Source organism: Pelodiscus sinensis, chromosome 7 (assembly GCF_049634645.1).
Source record: "Pelodiscus sinensis isolate JC-2024 chromosome 7, ASM4963464v1, whole genome shotgun sequence".
NCBI classification, from domain to species: domain Eukaryota; kingdom Metazoa; phylum Chordata; order Testudines; family Trionychidae; genus Pelodiscus; species Pelodiscus sinensis.
Window position 1 is genome coordinate 41448117 of NC_134717.1, and position 21591 is coordinate 41469707.

At 41.0% G+C, this 21591-nt stretch overlaps 1 protein-coding gene across 4 annotated transcripts in view; it reads right to left on the bottom strand.

The window, feature by feature from the left end:
- The window catches only part of SLC25A12 (solute carrier family 25 member 12), an 88482-nt gene that overhangs the window by 62679 nt on the left and 4212 nt on the right, over positions 1-21591 (bottom strand). For all 4 annotated transcript variants that reach the window (XM_075933624.1, XM_075933625.1, XM_075933626.1 and 1 more), the window contains exons 3-4: positions 12781-12923; positions 3999-4114 (exon numbers count right to left, since the gene is read on the bottom strand). In XM_075933624.1, coding sequence (XP_075789739.1) covers positions 3999-4114; positions 12781-12923 — 259 coding nt within the window. The remainder of the gene's footprint in view (positions 1-3998; positions 4115-12780; positions 12924-21591) is intronic.

Below are 21591 nucleotides of genomic sequence, written 5' to 3' on the forward strand. Positions count from 1 at the left end.
GGAACTATGAAGATTATAACAACTAAAATTCACTGATGTACCCATTGTGTTCCCATATTCACTGCATGTACCAAAGATATCATGTGAAACAGCAATCATCCTCAGGTTATGTAATAAATATACACCAAATGTAACAGGTGCATCGCTGTGTTGTGTTTCAAGTTTGGATGAAAATCCCCAATTTCATGAGCTAGTTTTAGATCTTGATTCATGATTTTTGAGTATTTGCAGTTGGCAAAATAGGAAAACAAACTGTTATACTAGTGTTCTCAGCTATCGCTCACCCACTCTTCCTCATCTCCCTCCACATCTTCCAACACTCGCAAAATCTCTACTGCTTCTCATTCTTAAGATTTAACCCTCTCTTTACCAAAGAGTAATTTATTACATTTGTTAAGAGTAAATTCACTGCTTTAAATCAGAAATTTGGTTAATAATCCCATTTATCTACAATATAATAGACAGAGATTTTGTAAATGCTTTTGTAAGAGACTGGGAGACAGTATTTTTTTAAACTCTGAGCAATTATATTTAAATGCCTTGCATTAGTCAGCATTCAGCTATTCAAATACCTTACAACTTGCTCCAAAAGAATCTGAAAACTGAACATAGGGAAATCATGAACAGGAACACTGTAAAATACTATAAAATTTGGTTATTTTATCGGTGTTCTTTAGTAATCATGGTTTCCAGTCACTTTTATCCCCCCAGAATGGGGATTATTTGCTTAGCATCAAGCAAAGCCACAGCTGTCCAGATGATCTCAGAAGATAGAGGTGAAAGGCAAAAACTACCCAATCTGAACATTTGCTCTAACTCAATTTCGGTTCAACTAAAAATGTATAGAAAAAAAATCTGTAAATTCACTCAGTTTATAGCATTCATTTTATATCTTATTTTAAATACTTCCTTCAGACTACGTCTAGACTGCAAGCTTCTTTCGGAAGAAGTTTTTCCAGAAGAGATCTTCCAAAAAAGATCTGACGTGATTATGCAAATGAAGCATGGGATATTTAAATCCCCGCTTCATTTGCACTTTCGAAACGTCTAATTTATATCCTTCTGCCAACAGAGAGGTGTAGTCTAGATGTAGCCTCAATGGTAAACACACTGTTAAAGCACATAAAAAAAGCGATCTGCTTTTTTGAAAGATAGCGTCCATTCAGTGTGGATGCTATCTCGCATTTCAGCTGTCAATATTATGGACGGAGTGGCCACCAGAGCACCTGTGCTTTTCCCTCATTCCTCTTCTTTCTAAAGAACTCCCTGTCCATACATGCCTTTTCTTGAAAGAGCCCTTTTAGAAAAAGGCTTCTCTCTCATAAAAAGCGGTTTACCAATGTCAGAAAAACCCCTCTGATCTTTTGATTTTTTTTTTTTAAAAGAACATGATAGCAGTGTGGACGTAAATGAATTTATCGGAAAAACAGCCGAAAACAACTCTGTAGTGTAGATATAGCCTCAAATTAAGGTTTATCATCAATGAAGTAGAACATTACTTATCTTCATCAATGAAAAGTAAAAAAAAGTCTTAGAATTACCTATGAAAAGTCCTGACTTGAAAGTATTCTAAAACATGAGTTGTGATTTCATAAGTCCTTAGCATGTTTATCATTGAGGCTACATTTAGACTACACCTCTCTGTCGGCAGAAGGATATAAATTAGACGTTTCGAAAGTGCAAATGAAGAGGGGATTTAAATATCCTGTGCTTCATTTGCATAAATCAGTCATGGCACTGTTTTGAACAGGCGCCATTTCGGAAGTGAAACCCCGGTTTAGACATGGTTCTTTCAACAACGGGGTGCTTTTTCGAAAGATCCTGTACAGGACGAGTACAGGATCTTTCGAAAAAGCGCCCCATTGTTGAAAGAACCGTGTCTAAATCGGGGTTTCACTTTCGAAACGGCGGTTGTTCGAAACAGTGCCATGACGTGATTATGCAAATGAAGCACAGGATATTTAAATCCCCTCTTCATTTGCACTTTCGAAACATCTAATTTACATCCCTCTACCAACAGAGGGGTGTAGTCTAGACGTAGCCTAAGGGATGACAAATTATGTTCTCAAAACTTGAAACAGGAATGAATAGCTTAAATGAGGCTGTTCCTTGTCAGAATGGGTAGGAATGGTGTCCCTGGCCTCTGTTTGTCAGAAGCTGGGAATGGGTGATGGGAACTTCATGGAAATATCACACTTTATTATGATCACCACCACATCAGATTTTTCAAGTCTTTGGAGAGTTTCCTAATTTAACATAACTGAAAAGGTCTCCTGCACTCCTATATAGCTAACCTAGTCTGTGATACATATGGGGTGAGGGGGGAGAGCAGACAAATAAACCAGAAGAGAAGAATATCCTTAATTCACAAAAGTGCTTTGAGACCAACCTGTGATTAAAAAATGTGAGTACAGGCAGTCCCCGGGTTACGTACAAGATAGGGACTGTGTTTTACGTACAAGATAGGGACTGTTTGTTCTTAAGTTGAATCTGTATGTAAGTCGGAACTGGCGTCCAGATTCAGCCGCTGCTGAAACTGACCGCCAGTTCTGACTTACATACAGAATCAACTTAAGAACCCCAAGCGTCCCCAAGTCAGCTGCTGCTGAAACTGATCAGCAGCTGATTCCAGGAAGCCCGGGGCAGAGTCTAAAGGGTTAATTTCACTCTTATTTACATGGTTCAACTCAGAAGTAGTACCCATATCAGCTAGAGCAGAATTTTTCATTTATAACAAGACAATTACATTGGGATTTCTAGAACATGAATTAAAACATCTTAATTTCTACCTGCAACTCCAATTATCTTCTCAATTCATGTAGCAACAGTTCTCTAAAATGTGTTACAAAAATCCCTTCAGGAATGAAGGAATTAGTACCCATAGTTCACTGTCTGTTTCAGGTCAGTCCTACACAAGAAAGTTTTGCACCACCTCTTTTAAGATTGTATAAGAGTCAATGATTCAACAAAATACAGTAATTTCATTGTTGGATTTCTTATGCTTGTGTTCTAATAAACACTTTGAAAAAATGGAAACAAATTTTACCTATACATATTCTTTTAGAAAATTGGTATAAAATGTGCTGAACTGTATGCATTTTCGGTTAGATTTCCAGGGAGTCTTGGCCATTTTCTTGCTATTGATACTATTAGGGATGTACCCGGTAATAGTATAGTCAATTAACCAACAAGCAAAAGCTTATTGGTTAATGCTATAGACTACACTCATTTCCCCTCATCACACTTGCCAGTAAATTTTTAGCAGGCTGGCCAGCAGCCCAGCTCAGTCCTGGCTTGTACCGGATCTGAGAGCTACCTACCCCCTGCTGCAGCTCTGCATTTAAAGTGTATTAGGAGCTGGGAGGACAGGCAGCCCAGCTCAGTTCTGGCTTGCACTGGGTCCAGGAGCTCAGTGCCCACCCTGGACAGGGGTTGCTGCCACTCTGCGCTGCTTCCTCTGTATCAGAGGCAGCAGCGTGGGGCCACAGGCAGATCCGGTCCACGAGGGGAGCTGGTTTTTAAACTGTCTCCCCTCATGGACCAGCTCCTGCCTGGCACCCCATGCTGCTGCCTCTGATACAAAGGCAGCAAAGGGGAGTGGCAGGGAGCTCCTTGGGAGTGGGGCAGAATTGCACTAGCTGCCGGCTCTGCCCCCAGGGACTATACAGGCAGCTCCCACTTGCAACACTATTGGTTCCCAGTAAAGTGTCGCAAGTTGGGGGCATCGTAACTTGAATCTTCATTTACGATAGGAGCCGTGCCCCGTCTAAATGCGGGCTGAGGATGTAAGTCGGGCCCCTTCCGCACTTACAAAAATGGTTGTATGTGAAGGGGGGTTGTAACTCGGGCAGTCAGAAGTTGGGGGTTTCCTGGTTAGCTTAGTTGAGTAACCGATAAGAATTCACGAGATTAATCGACTATTCAATTAACTGATATTTAACATCCCTACATACTGTTGATCTTAATCTGTTAAAAGTGTTTTCTGTAAGTATTCTTACCAAATGTCACTTCTCCATTGCCACTCTTGTCAAACAACTGAAAAGCAACAATGAACATTGCATCTGGAGTACACAAAACTGACTCAAATGCCAAAAACTCTTGATAGGAGATCAACCTACAAAGGAAAAAGAGAAGTTAAAGGATTCAAAAGATATTCACAAGGGTTATTGAAGTTTTGGGTTTGACAGTTTGGAAGGCTTCATAATCTAGCGATTAAGAACAGAAGTCAAGAAATCTGATTCTGCGTTAAACATGGGAAGAAATGTGCTGTGTGGCCTTAGGAAAGTCACAATCTTCGTGACGGTTTCCAGTTCCATTCTGATATGTGGACACAACTCTCAGTGTGAACCTAGAATTTAATTCTTCATAATTATTTTAAATGTGTTTATAGCATTTAAATTTACAATGTGTGAAGTAAGAAAGCATTTCTGCTAAAATGAAATTTGAAGGGTTGCCACTGCCATATTGCTAATATATAAGCTATACCAGAAAAGGTTGGATTTTTGAAAGTCAAAATATAGATAAAAATTAAATTTTCCTGGCAAAATGCAAAATATAAACACACCTTCAAATTCTTTAAACAACTTTGAGATAATTCACCACTCTTCAAATGAACCAAGCTGACTGCAAAGGTTCTGAGTTTCAAATTAGCCTGTCATCTGAAGAAGTGTGTTGTGCCCACGAAAGCTCATGATGCCATCTACATGTTTTGTTAGTCTTTAAGGTGCTACTAGACTATTTGTTGTTTTATGTTTTTCCAGAAACACAGTTGCAGTATAGGACAAAGCCCATTTTAATCACATTCCATCATTAATTTATCTACGTGAGTTTAACATCAGTAAGGTATTTTTTATTTCATTAAAATTTCAAAAATAAATTTAAATCACAAAAATGAACTGCAACTGTAGCAATAAAGTAACAGGTGTAACATCTCTGCAAATTGTCACGGAAAGTATTCTAAAAATAAATATATTTATTGATTTCAATTTGCAAAATATAGCCTTCCAGTTCTCTCAATGCTAAGGACGAACTCATTGAACTGAGCATATAAGTTGTTGTGTTCATATATGAAAACCTCAATTGAACAAATGCCTATTTTATTAAAGAGTTTAATAGACATTAGGGATGTGAATCATTAACCAGTTGGTGCTGGGGCAGCTACCCACCCACCATAAACAGAGGACTGCTCAAGCACCACGGGGCCCATTGCAGGTGAGGGACGCTACCAGCTCAGCCCAGCCCCTGTCAGCAGTGCGGAAGCCGCTTTAGCCAGGCTGTGATGGGTGGAGGGCCGGATTGGAGCAGCTCTGGAGCCAACCCCCGTTTAATCAATTACCTAGTCACATCATAGTATTGTTAAGTAATTGTACATTTAATTTCCTAACCAAACAAACTATAAAATCATAGAATCATAGAATACTAGGACTGGAAGGGACCTCGAGAGGTCATCGAGTCCAGTTCCCCACCTTCATGGCAGGACCAAGTACTGACTAGACCAGTGGTCCCCAACCATTGGAGGTTGCCGGGAGCCAGGGGGCGTGGCCATTCGCCCGCCGGGCATCAGAGGGCGGGGACACTTGCGCAACCAGGGGCGGGGCCACCCCCCCAAGCGCTCTTCCCCCCGCCCCCAAGCGCTGCGCACCTGGGGCCGGTGCCCCCTCCAAGTGCTGCGCGCCCAGAGCGTGGGCGGCCAATCTGCGGCACTTCCGGGGCCGGCGCTCACCGTGCGCCATGCGCCCGGGGCCGGCTCCGGAACCATGCATGCGCCACATGCCCAGGGCCAGGCCAGCCCTGAGCACTTGGTGGGCACACACAAATGCCCCCGTGGGTGCCATGGTGCCCGCGGGCACCATGTTGAGGACCACTGGACTAGACCATCCCTGACAGACATTTATCTAACCTACTCTTAAATATCTCCAGAGATGGAGATTCCACAACCTCCCTGGGCAATTTATTCCAGTGTTTAACTACCCTGACAGTTAGGAACTTTTTTCTAACGTCCAACCTAAACCTCCTTTGCTGCAGTTTAAGCACATTGTTTCCTGTTCTATCCTCAGAGGCCAAGATGAACTAGTTTTCTCCCTTCTCCTCATGACACCCTTTTAGATACCTGAAAACTGCTATAATTTCTCCCCTCAATCGTCTCTTTTCTAAATTAAACAAACCCAATTCTTTCAGCCTTCCTTCATAGGTCATGTTCTCTAGACCTTTAAATCATTCTTGTTTCTCTTCTCTGGACCCTCTCCAATTTCTCCACATCTTTCTTGAAATGTGGTGCCCAGAACTGGACACAATACTCCAACTGAGGCCTAACCAGTGCAGAGAAGAGCGGAAGAATGACTTCTCACGTCTGGCTCACAACACACCTATTAATGCACCCCAGAATCATGTTTGCTTTTCTTGCAATAGCATCACACTGTTGACTCATATTTAGTTTGTGGTCCACTATAACCCCTTGATCCCTTTCTGCCGTACTCCTTCCTAAATAGTCGCTTCCCATTCTGTATGTGTGAAACTGATTCTTCCTTCCTAAGTGGAGCACTTTGAATTTGTCTTTATTAAATTTCATCCTGTTTACCTCAGACCATTTCTCCAATTTGTCCAGATCATTTTGAATTATGATCCTATCCTCCAAAACAGTCGCAACCCCTCCCAGCTTGGTATCATCTGCAAACTTAATAAGTGTACTTTCTATGCCAATATCTAAATTGTTGATGAAGATATTGAACAGAGCCGGTCCCAAAACAGACTCCTGCAGAACCCCACTTGTTATACCTTTCCAGCAGGATTGAGAATAATTAATAACTACTCTCTGAGTATGGTTATCTAGCCAGTTATGCACCCACCTTATAATAGCCCCATCTAAGTTGTATTTGCCTAGCTTATTAATACGAATATCATGTGAGACCATATCAAATGCCTTACTAAAGTCTAGGTGTACCACATCCACCGCTTCTCCCTTATCCACAAGACTCGTTATCCTATCAAAGAAAGCTATCAGATTAGTTTGACATGATTTGTTCTTTACAAATCCATGCTGGCTGTTCCCTATCACCTTACCGCCTTTGACCCAGATTAAGTAGTGTCTTTCTCCAAAGAAACTCCTATTGAAGTCAGTAAAACTATTTTTAAATTAAAGCTGGCTCCCTCTGAGCAATGGCTCCTGCTTGCCATCCCTTGCTGCCTTTGATGAAGAGGCAGTAACACGGGGGTGCAGGTGGTTCTGCAGGAGCAGGCCTGAAAGCTACTTCCCACATGTACCAGCTCCTGCCTGCCCTCCCCAGACCTCACTCTTTATGAGAGGCAGCAGCGCAGTGGGGAGGCTTTTAAGTCGGCTCCCCCTGAGAACCAGATCCCTCCTGGCCACCCAGGCTGCTGCTTTTGTGGGAGGCAGGGAGGTTGCCCACGCCCCCTACTGTTGCCTTTGTGGGGCAAGAGATGGCTCAGTGGGAGATGATACTCATATGGAGCAATAGAGCGGAGGGCAGGTGGCTCTGCAGAGCTGGCATGCGTCAAGAACTGGTTTAAAAGCCAGCTCCCTGCGCGTATCAGCTCAGCCTCTCTTCCCATGCCCCTACTACCACTGATGGGGGCAGGGAGATCAGGCAGCTCAGTGGGAGCTGAGCAATATGCACAAGGAGCTGGTTTGAAAGCCAGCATCCCACATGTACTGGCTCCCACCTGTTCTCTTCACCCCCTGTGCTGCTGCCTCAGCAGGTGACAGGGAGTGGGTAAGTCTCCACAGTAGCCAATGCTGGGGGGAACCGGCTATTAAGCCAGCTCCTCATGACCACTGGCTCCTGCCTGCCTCCCTGCACTGGTGCCCTTATGGGCAGCAGCAGGGGGAGCAAGTGGCTCCGCAGGAGTCCGCACACATGGGGAGCCAGGTTAAAGCTAGTTCCCTATGAGTATCAGCTCCCACCCTCCATTGCTGCCTCTGATATAGAGACAGCAGGGGGGGCGTGCATGTAATGGATTAACTGATAAGCCTGAGTTTATCCATTAATTGTGTAATTGACTACATGCTAACAACATCCCTATTGGAAATATCATCAGCCTTTACTCATGGCAGGTACTAAAATTACCATTAGCCGATGAACAAAGAAATGCTCAAAAACTGAGAAGGCGAGCTAAATCTGGGTAAGATAATGCTCAATACCTTAACCACTTTCCAACTTCTTCTGTCTCTAAAAAATCCAAACTCTGGATAATAAATTATACATTATTTCCCCAAATTTTATCATCTGCATGAATACACTGATCTCACTCTATACAACATTATTTCCCAAACTATGGGCCGCGGCTCGATACCGAGCTGTGGGAAAAAAATACCAGGCCTCAGCATGACTGCTGGGAGGGGAGCAGAGCAGGGTGGGCTGGGAGGAGGGGCAAGGGAGAAGGGAAACCAGCTGCCAGGAAGCAGGGTTGGGGGCAGCAGGGCTGTACCATGGAGATGGGGGGAGGCGGGCGGCCGGCGGATTCAGGGTTGGGGGCAGTGGGGCTGTCCCGGGGAGATCTGGGCAGGTGGGCGGGCGGCAGAAGCAGGGTTGGAGGCAGCGGTGCTGTCCCGCGGAGATGGGGAGGGGGGCGGGCGGGCAGCAGAAGCAGGGTTAGGGGTAGCAGGGCTGTCCTGCAGAGATGGGGAGGGGGGCGAGCGGGCGGCAGAAGCAGGGTTAGGGGTAGCGGGGCTGTCCCATGGAGATCGGGGCAGGTGGGTGGGCAGCAGAAGCAGGGGAAGGGGGAAGTCTCGTGGAGATGGGGAGGGGGGCGGGCGGGCGGCAGAAGCAGGGTTGGGGTAGCAGGGCTGTCCCACGGAGATCAGGGAGGGTAGGCGGCAGAACCAGGACTGGACGGGGGGTGTGGAAGGCTGTCCAGAGGAGATCGGGAGGAGGAGGACGGGAGAACCAGCTGCCGGAAGCAGGGCTGGACGGGGACAGTGGGGGAGGGGGTCGTCGGGGGAGCGGGGCTGACCAGAGGAGATTGGTGGGGGGCGGGGAGAACTGGACGCCGGAAGCAGGGCTGGACGGGGGCTGCAGGGCTGGACTGGGGAGATCGGGAGGAGAAGTGGGGGGGAGGGGGACTGACCCAGGCACATGCAGACCCTGGCAGACGAGTGAGTCTGATCGGGGATTCCATTTTGTCCCCTCATATCTTCCCTCAAGTAGTTGCGAACTGCCTGGCAGTAGACACACTCAGGCAGCATGAGCACATCTACCAGCCACGCAGCTAAGGACTGATACACATAATTATAATAAAACTTACCTAATTAGAAAATATCAGACATTTTATATGTCTGGTAATTTCTCAATTTGTTTCCTGGACAAAACCCTCAAATACCAGACTGTCCGGTACAAAACTGGACACCTGGCAACCCTACCCCTCCTTGCACTCTCCCTCTGTGGCCAGACAGCCTGCCTCCATATCATCCATCTTATTTGCCTCTCTGAAGCACAGGGCAGAGAAGGAGCAATAATATCAGCATAGTCTATGCTGGCTCATCTGATCCTGAGAAGCTGAAACAGAGATATGTGGATAGAGAGCAGCTAAGTCAATAAGCTGGCCTCGAGGCTGCGGCTGGCACCTATGTTGATTCGAACACACAGTCCCAGGAAGAGGAATTTCCCACTGAGAAAACAATGTCCAGTACTTCAAAATTTAATCATCTCAATTCTCTCTTACAAGTGTAAATTAAGTTCACAACTCCCTTGTAAGAACTGGTCTCACAGCAGACAGACCAGCATCAATTGGCATGACAGATAAGAAAGAGAAATACGTGACCTCATGATTATAAAAGATGGGCCCAGCACACACTCACTTTGAGTGTCATTCTACCCTCTACCTGCTGGTCGGGTTAGGTGTTTGACCTCCCGAGGTTCTATGGGGACGCCCACCTCGTATTTTCGTCTTTCCTAGGAATTGAGGGACCGGCCCTGGCCTGACATGCTGGAGTCGAGAGGCACAGAAGGGGGTAAAAATGGTACCTGGATGTGGTCCTCTGTCTTAAGTGTACACATAGAAAGAGTAAGCTGTTACTTGGTACCATTATTTCTATTTTTCTATCTTTATCTTCTTTGTAACCATTTTTAAGATCTATATTTTGCTAATAGTTAAGAAATAGAACAATAGCCATTGCAACCATATGATTTATAAGCTTCCTCAAATAAACCTGTAACTGTTTAAGCTTTAACCTGACTCCTTCAGTTGCTGTAACAGAACCAAGCACAATTTAAAAGAACTTCAGCCGGTCATAAAGGGACAGACATAGGGAGAGCTTGGGCGTTTGGATTTGTGTCACACCCAGGTGGCAAAATTCAGTTGGGGCGCTTCTCAGTCTCCCCGAGGCTGCCCGCTGCGAAGGAATTATGAAATTCTAGCAGCTAAAATCTGAAGCGTAATAAGCTCTTCCTATAAACTCGGGGCGTCTGTTGGCCTGCTGGCCACCCTCTGCGATGGGACCCCGGTCCTAGCAGTAAAGACATGGACGTTAAACCTTTTCTCGGAAACATACACACACACACTGCTCTGACCGTCGGCTGACACCCTCCTAGCCAGATACCGTACTCCCAATCTGCTTCTGCTCCCACCTCCTGGAGTGCCCATGCGGCACCGGGTCCCCCAAGTCCTGGCCCAGGCTGGGCAGAGGATGCAGTCGGGTGAAACACTGAAAATTTATTCATTTTTCCATTCTTTTTTTATACGTGTTTATATTTTTGGGCTGCAAAAAACGGTACTGAAAAAAAAACGGGTTCCAACTAAAGTAAATGGTTTTGGGAAACCCTGATCTAGTCAGCCATCTTACAGTCCATTTATCCAATCCATATTCCCTTAACTTGCTGGCAAGAATATTGTGGGTGATTGTATCAAAAGCTTTGCTAACGCTGGCACTGGGGGCTTTGGGAGGACCAGAAACAACTTAATATGAAATTAATATGAAAATGTGCAAATGAATGTTACAGGTCCTCCAAAAGCTCATGAATGGATTTACTGGTCCCCGTGTGAAAAAGTTTGGGAACCCCTGCTATACAAGACTGTCCACACAAAAGGTATGCACAAAACAGAAAGCAGAAGGGAAAAAAAATAATTTCTCAGTCTGAGGATCTCTATAAAAATTAAGAGACACTCTTGATTCCTAACTATACAAAAAGTGTTTATAAAACCACACTTCAAAGAGGGATATAACTGGTTAACAGGTGAGCCTCACCTGCAATAGGTGAGGCTTACTGGTTCCAGTTAACCAATAGGGACTGAAGCTGCTCCCCTCCCTCTGTGGATATAGGGATACTCCAGCCCCTGGGGCACACTGGAGGCAGGTGCTGCTTGGAGCAGCCCTTACTTCGGTAGGCCCCACCTCTCCACCGCAGGCCATAGCTCCCTATCTTCAAATGAACACACTTCTAAAAGATGACCAACCACTCTAGCAGAAAGAAAAATATAACAGATTTGCTTGCTTACTGATCATCAAATAGCCTATTATAGTGCATGATTTCAAAAAATACCTATCATCAGTCATATTGGTGGTGATACATTCCATTAAATCCAAATGTCAGATCAGTAATGTAACTGCTTTAGGTTATCAAATACCTCCTAGAAGTCCAAGGAGAAATGTTGCAACCTTATTTAACAAACATTATGTAACTAAATAACAAAGAGTAAATTCTTTCTCCATTTAACACAAATTATATGCATTGCACAGAATGATAATTTTATTTATAAAGTGCAGATGCTAACCCTTTTTGATCAGGGTCCTTGCAATATATTAATATATTCTAAAATACTACAATAAAGGAAAACAAAAAACATCTAAGTACCATCCAGGGTCAGATTTACACTTACACAACCAACGAAAATGAGAGGCTTTCAATTTCAAATAAATGAAATTTATCTATAAAAAATAGATTGTATTCTATTTTAATAGCAGTCTTCCATCTTTTCTCTACAAAATGCCCACTCCTCTCTGATGGTATTTTTGACCTCTGCTCAGATGCTTCTTAACCTCTTGGCTCCACTTTAACAACATCTATTCTTGCTACAATACAATGCCAAACCTAGAAGCCTACATGCAGCAATGGAGAAGAGAAAGCAGGCAAGGCTGCTTTAGAGCAGAGCAGGTTAAAAAGTAACATATCTTAGAAGACTGCGTGTGCTTTGTGAAATAGTTTCAGAGAGCAATTTAAAAACAAAAACTACTGACCATATGCAATTATTAAAAACCTTTGTGCAGTATAACCTTATCTTGATTAGATAAATATTTTTCTTCCTATCAGCATTTTTAAGAGGTTCTCAGTAGTGTGCTCTGTATGTGAATGCTGGCAGTGGGGTATTAGAAAGACTACACAAGAGAGATGCATGACCTCTTTTCTATTTTTCCAAGCCATGTTTAATTATGGATATTTTACAATTATTTATCATGGAACTGAATAAACTGAGGATGAACTTCTCCATGGCAATCATGAAAAAAAGGGATGTACTTAATTTAATCTCAAATGTAGATATTCTGTCAAGCATCCAAAATGGCCTATGGCTAAACCCCTATACTAACAAATACTATGTTAACACGTCAGTTAAAGCACCTTATATCTGCACTTTGTTACACTTTATATTCTCACGAATCTGAAACAAATTATTTACTGTGCTTGAGAAAATCTCATTTGTTAGGTAAACAAATAAATGCGAACAGTGCAACAAAAATACTAAGATACTATTTAGAAGGCAATAAATTAACCAGAAGAAATACTAAATTATTTCCCAAATAAAGACTTTAATGGAAAGCAAAGTTCTCACCCATCTTTTGTTTGATCTGCTACTCCGGCCAATAATTCCACTGTTTTAGGATTATATTGTGGGTCGGTGTACAGTCCTAGATATCTCCGCACAAAATCTCCTGGTGTCATGTAATGCTCTTCATCTTTCTCAACAGTGGCATACTAAATTAAAAGAGAAAACAAAACAATATAATATGCTAATTAGTTAAGCGATTATTGAATTGGCCCAGTTATTGAATTGGTACAGTTAGTCAAATATCAACTTTAAAATCATGAAATACTGTATAGAATAATAATTGCTTTGTGATTTAGGGCTTCTATTCAGTTCACGTGTCAACAAGACAGTCATTTCACACAACAAATCAGAAAACAGCAGAACAAATAATGTATTCACATACCAGCACATCCTTGAACAAAAAAAGCAGATTACAAATTTGCTCATATGCTTATGTATTTGCATAAATTCAGACTAATCATTAGGACCACATCATTTCTTATTTAAAGTTATAAATGACCGTAGTTTTCATGCTACATTTTCAATACTGACATTATGAAAATGATTAGGAGAAAGTCCTTAAAAGACTATTATCTCTAACTTAGCTATCCAGCTCTTAAAAACCAATAATCAGAAATGCAGAATTGGTAAGCTTTTTAACAGCTGTTTAGGTGGACTGGTGGATGTCATTACTGTGGTATCACAGAAGCTTTGGAAGAAAAGTATATTAACATACGATGAACCAAGAACAAGTCACAACTTTGAATCTCTAGTTTGTGGGAAATTATAAAACTTAAAGTGTCAGAAATATCAATTTTGATTCTTATTGTATGGCTTTTTCGCCAGGTGTGCAGCCATGGGGGCGTCTGGATGGGCTGTGCCACACCCGCTTAACATCAGGCCCATACACCAGGCCCATCATGGCCAGAGTCCACCAAATCCACAGGCTGGAAGGCAGTAAGTCATTCCAGAATGGGGGTTATGCCTCCTGGGGTGGGTCTGAGAAGGGCTAGCGCTGGGGTTAAAGAACAGGGCAGAAGCAGTGCAACGCTGGCAGGAAAGACACATGACCAGCCCAGCAGACAGAAATTGAGTCGAGGTCAGGAAGGGCAGGCCAAGCTTCAGCCCCCGTGGGGCCCTACCTCTGTACCATGGACACAACCTGCTGCCTGTCTGCTCTCAAAAGCCTCATCCGGTTTTAGGAAGACACATGCAACAAAACATATTACTCAAAGCAACCTTTATGGACCCCATTTCCACTTTATCCAGGTAATAGGAGTAGAGTATGGATGTTGCAGGGTTTTTTTAATGCATTAATACAAACATACCTATTTGTAAGAATATACAGAAAGAAAGCCAAAGCCTCTGGTCTCCGTACCATCATGAAAGGGTCCTTCTTTCCCTTTTTCTTAGCTCCAGAATTGAAAAGCCTCTATTTTTAAATTTTTAATATAAGAGCAACTGGCCACAAAAAATAACACTTGAGGCAGGTGAAAAGACATAACTGTGTGGTTCTAAGACATTGTAATATTTTATATCTAAAACCCATTCACTTCAACTAGAGCAAAGTCAGAGAATGAATGTGTGGAAAAACTGAAACAGCATGGAAAGCCAGGTAAGTATCAAAGAATTTGGGCAGGGAAAACAAGTTTGCTAGATTTTCAAAAAAGAAGTTACACTCAACATTCTGACAGGTTAGATTACAGAAATCCCCTTGGGGTTGTCCCCCAGTGTGCTGATCATGCCACTGACACATGCCTTCCTGCCCTCTGGAATTCCCCACCACCCTTGCCTGCTGAGCCAGATCCTCTGGTGTCCCCCAGCCAATACACAGAGTTGGAATAATCACCCCCCTGTAGAGCAACAAAGACACTGAACCAGTTCTGCTCCAGGAAGGCTCAGCTATCAGGCCTAAACACCCAGAAAACCATCTGCAAAAGGAACCAAAACCCCAAATAAATCTGTCTTATTCTGTGTAAAAGTTTTACATGGAGAAAGTTTATAAATTCTCCCTCTTTATCAATAAAAGATAGGTATGCATAGCGGTTGCTTCCTCTTCACCATGTAACAATTATTTACATGGGGCTTAATAATAAACAAAAGTGTATTTATTAAGTACAAAAAGGAGAATTTAAGTGGTTGCAAGTGAAAACAGTCAGACTAAAGTAAATTACTAAATTAAAATAAACAAAAAACACCAGATAATCCTAATCCACTAACAAACTTGTTTAAATTTAGAGCCTTACTCTAAATAGTTGCTCTAAACATCACTTTCACAAGCTAAGCAGCCTCCTAGTTTGGCTCCTTCCTCCTGTTTAGTCTTAGATGTTTCCAGTTGTAAGGGGAAGGACTCTCCTGGCATCTGACAATAGCCTCTATTGTGTGGATCCCACCTCCATATCCTTTTAGCCCAAGGCAGAAATTCTTTGTGCTCAGTTCAAATTTTTCTCACTTCGTGTGAAAAAGTATAAGATCCAAAATGGGTTTCAGCATCACGTGTTCTGGGACCAACCACAGTTTGGTCTTAGAGAACACACAAGACTGTTCACAGGTCATTGGTTTGAGTACTGAGTCATTAAGGGCACGTCTAGACTGCCCGTGACTTTCAAAAGAAGATATGCAAATTTGTGCCGATTTTGCATATCTTCTTCCAATCCCATTTTCAGAAGAGTTTTTTTTTAAAAGCAGGCTATAAGCAGTTCTTTCGAAAAAGTTTTTTTCCCCCGAAAGAACTGCATCTAGACTGCTTTTTTTCCAAAAACACTCTGCCGAAAATGGGATTGGAAGAAGATATGCAAAATCAGCACAAATTTGCATATCTTCTTTCGAAAGCCACGGGCAGTCTAGACAAGCCCTAAGTTTCAGGAGTATCAGTAAAGGCCCTCATTAGCACATTTAGAATTATAAACATATCTACACTTCATATTTCTAACTTCACATACAAGAATGATATATGCACAAATAGAATTTAGAGATTCAGGGGACAACAACCTTTTAAATGATGTCATATCATCTGTTTTGCATCAAGCATCTTATGCAGATTCACACTCATAAGCCAATTTCCATAAAGTATGGGGGGCTGAGACAAACATTTTGAAGTTGTAAATTAAAAAAAAAGATTTAAAAATATATAAAGTAAAACATGAGGTAAACCAGAAGAACCTTAAACAGACTTAAAGTCAGCTACATCTCACATGTACTGAGTTCTGACCCAAGCTTCTCAAATACAAAGTGGTAAATCACAAATACTGAAATTAAATAAACTTATGTTTTGCTATACCTCAAAAAAAATCTGCAACACATATATGAATTTATCATTATCTTTCACAGGCTCAAATGCTCACATTAACCTACATATCAGTATGATACACCCAACCAAAACAATAGATTTATAAGGATGGAATGTTTTCTCTTTGTCACGAGGAATGTCTATAACAACAGGGTTTTTATAAAAGCCTTTATAGAATCTGTGTCCATGAATAGTGGGTAGGAGCCTTTGTCTAAAGAGACAACTGATTGTATTTTAGCTATAGTCTATAGGCACTCATGTTAAAACTTAGTTGTAAAAAATACTCCAATTAAAACTGAACAAAGTTAAGGTTTTGTATTTCACCCTTATTCTGTTGAATCATTTGCTTTCTTTATATCTTGTACTACATATATATGATATAAATTGTTCTCACTTTCTGGTTTTAATTTATTAATGCAACGTGCAATACAAATAGTGCTGGGAGAGATAACTAGAAACATTACTATTCGAGTTTCAAAACCTGAATTTGAGGCCAAATTTACTCTTAATGTATCCTTTTAATATTTCAGCATACCCAAAACACAAATGATTTTACTACTAAATTCCATATTTCCAACTACTATTGATCTCTAATTACTACTTTTGCCATTTTAGACAGATTCCCATATTTAAAAATATTAGGCTGAATTAATTTTAGGGATTTTAATCCAGAGAAAACAAAGTATTGTTACTTTCCAAAGCTCTCCTAACGAAACAAGCCTATGCTTGAGATTCCAAAACAAGATGACATTTTCAATGGGTTATGCAGATATTCATATGGTCATTCCTCTTTATACTTCATATGAAGGAATAATTGTCAGCTGATGCCATATTTCCTTGCATATTTGCATCAATGAACATTAACAGAATTTATATTCAAATTGTTATGTTCCAGAATTAACACATATGGAGAGGAATTGGGGCAGTTCACACCTCTGACCTCTATATCAGGTTGTGTCCAGGCTAAAAAAAAAAAAAATCCTTGCACTTGTTCACGATCATAAATAGTTAGTTATTTTGAAATTAAAGTTTATATTCTGGAATCGCCCCAAATGTAACATCTTACCGAAACACCACAAGCCAGCTCAATTTGACTACTGACTCTCTTTCCTGACCACTACTTAATTTACATAATGGTTCTTGAGCAAACACATTTAAATATAGATTAACTAGAATATTTACCCAGAGTTGCTTGGGTCCTTTACTTCATTTTATTTTCTAAAAATCTAAAATTAAGATGGACATGCTTCATTTAAATCATTGCTCTGGGGTGGGGATGGGGATGATAGATTCAGTATGCAGATTGCCCAAGGGAGAGAGGACTACCCCAGGCCTCTCTCACCACAGAAACCTGAGGCCATATGAGAAGTGCCTCTCTATAGCCATGGCAGCTCTAGCAGGTACAGCCAAAGGAAGGGTGTACATCCCCTGGCTAGGGAAGGTCCAGGTTGTCTGCCCCTACACTCCCAAGCCAGAATGACAAAAATGCAGCAAACTTTGGACTTTCCCTTCGCTCCCTAACAGACGAACAGCCTGGGGGCTAGGAGGATCAGGTCTGGGGCAGTCTGAGGCCAGAAGGCATGTCCTGAGCCAGCCCCTTTCACCTGCCTGGTGATTGTCTCTCTTTTCTGTATGGTTTTTAGAAGCAATCCCATTCAAGGCACATCCAATTCTGCTGGCACAACTGAACCCTTACCCTTACTTTAAGTTATGATAAGAGGAAGCTGCATACTGAATTTTATGGTCCTAGCTCTTACCATATAATTGAGCAAAACAGACAAACACACAAGTAGATGGACAGATGGACAAACTCCCTCAAATATACAGTAAAAATCTATTTTTCACAAACCCCAAGGCTGTGAAATATTTACAAAAAAAAAAATCACAAGCTCCTCCTAGTGCACACTGAACAAATGAGATCTGAGTTCTCAGTTATAGGTAATGCCAATGTAGAAATGTACTCAGTGTGTTTCTAAGACAGACAAGTGTCTAAGACTGCACCCACCCCCATTACCCAAAATTCCAGAACAGTGCTTTGTATCTAGTCTTTCCATTAAGTCCAAAAGGTAAAAATGACTTTGTAAAAGCTGACTTCATAAGTGAAAAGTTGGTCTGTTTGATTTAAAGAACAAGTAAAATAATCTAGGTTTTTCTGAAAAAACAAAACAAGCAACTCCTACAAATATAAACATGAAGAGCAGGAACCCACAAGTGTCTGAAGGCATGTTCAAACTTAACCCAATTAAGGGCCATATTTATAACTTGCCAGAAGACAAGATTCTCTGTAGATTCCTCCATACAAATGCACCATCTTCAGACAAGTTACAAGTGTTTATCTTATGCCAGGACACATTAACTATATTGAAATTATCCCTTTAATGTTTCAGAGGAGTAGCCATGTAAGTCTATATCTGCAAAAACAACAAGGAGTCCTGTGTCATCTTTGAGACTTACAGATTTATAAGGGCATAAACTTTTGCGGGTAAAGCAGATTTCATCAAATGAATTGGAGTCCCAATTCATTTGATGAAGTGGAGTTTACCCATTAAATTTTATACCCTAATAAATCTAATAGTCTCTAAGGGATGACAGGTCTCCTTGTTGTTTTAATATTTAAAATTCTAGAATTTCTGAAGAAAAGTAGAAGAAATGCCTGGTTTTAAGATGACAGTAATCTGAGGCAGAACATACCTAATCTACTCTAATCACCTTGCAAATGCAGGATGCAGCCACTATCACTACAGAAGCCTTAGATATTAAAAAGTGATACTATGCTTGCTCATTATAAAACAATTTTCAGACTTTGGGATATTTGTATAATATTCTAATGTGCATACAATATTTAAGACAAACACTACAGGAACATGTATATGCAGTATCTAATTTCTGCAGCAAGGTTCCCATATATCTGCAGATCTCTGGTTGGCATCTCAGAAATACTGGAGAAGCTCCATTTAAAATAACTGAGTATTTTGTCTTATTAAACACAAAATGACTACAATACATAAAGTAGCTTTAGTGTTCATTTTTTGTTACATTCCAGTTACTGTAAACTGTGGTCCACATTTTTAATCTTCAGCATTTCATAGTTTTTTGCTACTGAAAATATATTTTTGTCTAGACGATCCATAACTGCATCACAGAAGTTATCAGAGAAGCTGTTAAAATCTAACCAAGAGGCAGGCTGAGCTTTTGGCTCCAGAGAAAGTGTGGAAGTTGTTTGGGATTGTGGGATAATATTATTATGTTAAAATTATCAGCAGTGACATGATTAAAAACTAACATTTACATTTACTCCTTGTAATCTGTATCTGTACTAATATAAAAAGAAAAGAATCAATCTGCAACAGAGAACATTTGGGAAGACTTGAGAAGTTTCATGGGGCAGGTAGGCCCCCAAGCCCACCTACAGCCTTGCTCCCTCTGCTGAGGCTCCGCCCCCATCACTAGCAGGGGAGGAGGATGAGCAGCACGCCAAGTGCTCCTCTCTACTTCCCACAACACAGAGGGGAAGAGCGTGAGTGTGCCCCAGCATCCCCAGAGCAGTGGGGAGGGAAAAGGCAACACGCTCCAAGCCTCCCCACCCCCGGGAGTAATAGGGAGGGAGGAGGCCCTGCGGCCCGAGCTGTCCCAAGCCTTCCTGGCCCCGGGAACAGCGGGAAGGGAGGAGGCCATGTATCTCCAGCATCCCGGGCCCTGGAGCAGCAGGAAGGCAGGCAACCATGTGGCCCGAGCCAGCCCTAGCCTCCCTACCCCCGAGAACTGCAGGGAGGGAGGAGGCCATGTGTATGTCTACCATCACAACAGGATGGATAATGCTAGTTAAAATAACAAACAACTTTAAATGACTCCAAACCTATCCTAATTATCTTCATCCATCATCTCCTATTTTCTTGTTAACAACTACTTGTGTCTTTGTCTTAGACTGGAAAGTTTTTGAAACAGGGACTGCATCTATTTAAGCATTTGTACAAAAGCTAACGAAACAGACCCTTATTTTGACTGGAGCTGTGGGACTCACCACATGACAAACAATAAACTGTTGTCTTAGACTTAATAATTAACACTCCGTTAAAATGAACAGGATAGTTCACACTTTATCAGAGCTATTTTTTCAGGCTTCCTGCATGTTTGCAAACTCAGGTCAAGTTTCCTTTCCAAACATATGTACCAGAAACAATGTTTTTAAAATACTGAAAACTTAGAATATAGATCATGATTTTGATGGAGATAGAGAGCATTCCACAGGAAAGTCTGCATATGCAAAATCACAGAATGTACAGGGTACTGAAAATATAAACAGCAGCAGCAGAATTCAGTTATAGAAAGGGAGCACACAGTCAAGGGCACATGAAAGAGAGTAAGTATTTAAGCATATAATACTGTAAACATAATTATCCTATTTCATTAGACACAAACTAATCAAACAACAGTACTTTTATTAAATTGTGGATTATTTTATAATAAAGAAACTATTGGAATTTATTTTTACACAAATAAATAAAGCAATATCTGACATTATTCTCAGCTCCAAATGAGAAGGTCATGATATTTAGAAAAGGTGCTGGCCAAAATCCAGCATAAGAAGAAGTGACAAAGTAGGTAAGCCTTTCACTCTTGGCATGTATTTATAAATTCATAGTATCTGGCCTCAAGTGACCTTTCGGTGATATAATCTATAAGGCAAGTATCTCTTAGCATGAAACAAATAAAAGGTTTGATTAAAGATATATCACATAATTATCTATACTTTGTTAAGAAGTTAATTTACTCCAAAACTAAAATAAATTTACTTTATTACACATTAAACTTTAAACTACAATTAAAATGGATTCTTCATTTCCAAATAATTTCCTTGCAATAGAAAATTCTTACAACACACAAAAAACATAATTCAAAACTTAGTATCTGATTAATCTGAACATCTTGTTTTCAATCACCACAACATAATGTCTAAGCCAAGCACAATCTGTTTTTTTAACATACAGTTGAATGGCATCATATTGGTTTTCAGATTAAATTAATATTTCTTCTTGTCCTCCAAACTTTATGCTTGACAAAAGAAACAATTCACAGGTATCCCTCTCACAATTCTTATTAAATCAGATGCAACAGATTTGGGAAAATTGACTTTTAATGGAAAAATGGCACTGTATTTTAAATAAACAGAAAAGAGTAGCATGTTTCTTTATCTTTCTTGATGGTTCAGTTCCATTTTGGGTTCAACAGATAGAGACTCATTCAACAAGATACTTCCCACATTCAGCTGTATCTCCTCTGGGGAAAAAAATTGAGGTTCACTAGGAAATTAGATAAAAACTGTCCTAAAGAGATTTGTGTCTCTCCTGCTCTCCATTTCAACTTCTCCTTTGTTTGTTCCTTTATGCTTTTATAGTCTAAAAATAAAAAGATTTGCTGCTAACGTTTTAATAATTTAAACAATAAAATCTTAAAATAAGCTTCACCAATTCAGATAATATGTGTACAGCATACACACTAATATATTCATGGGAACTGAATGATAACATTTAGCAGAATGCATCATG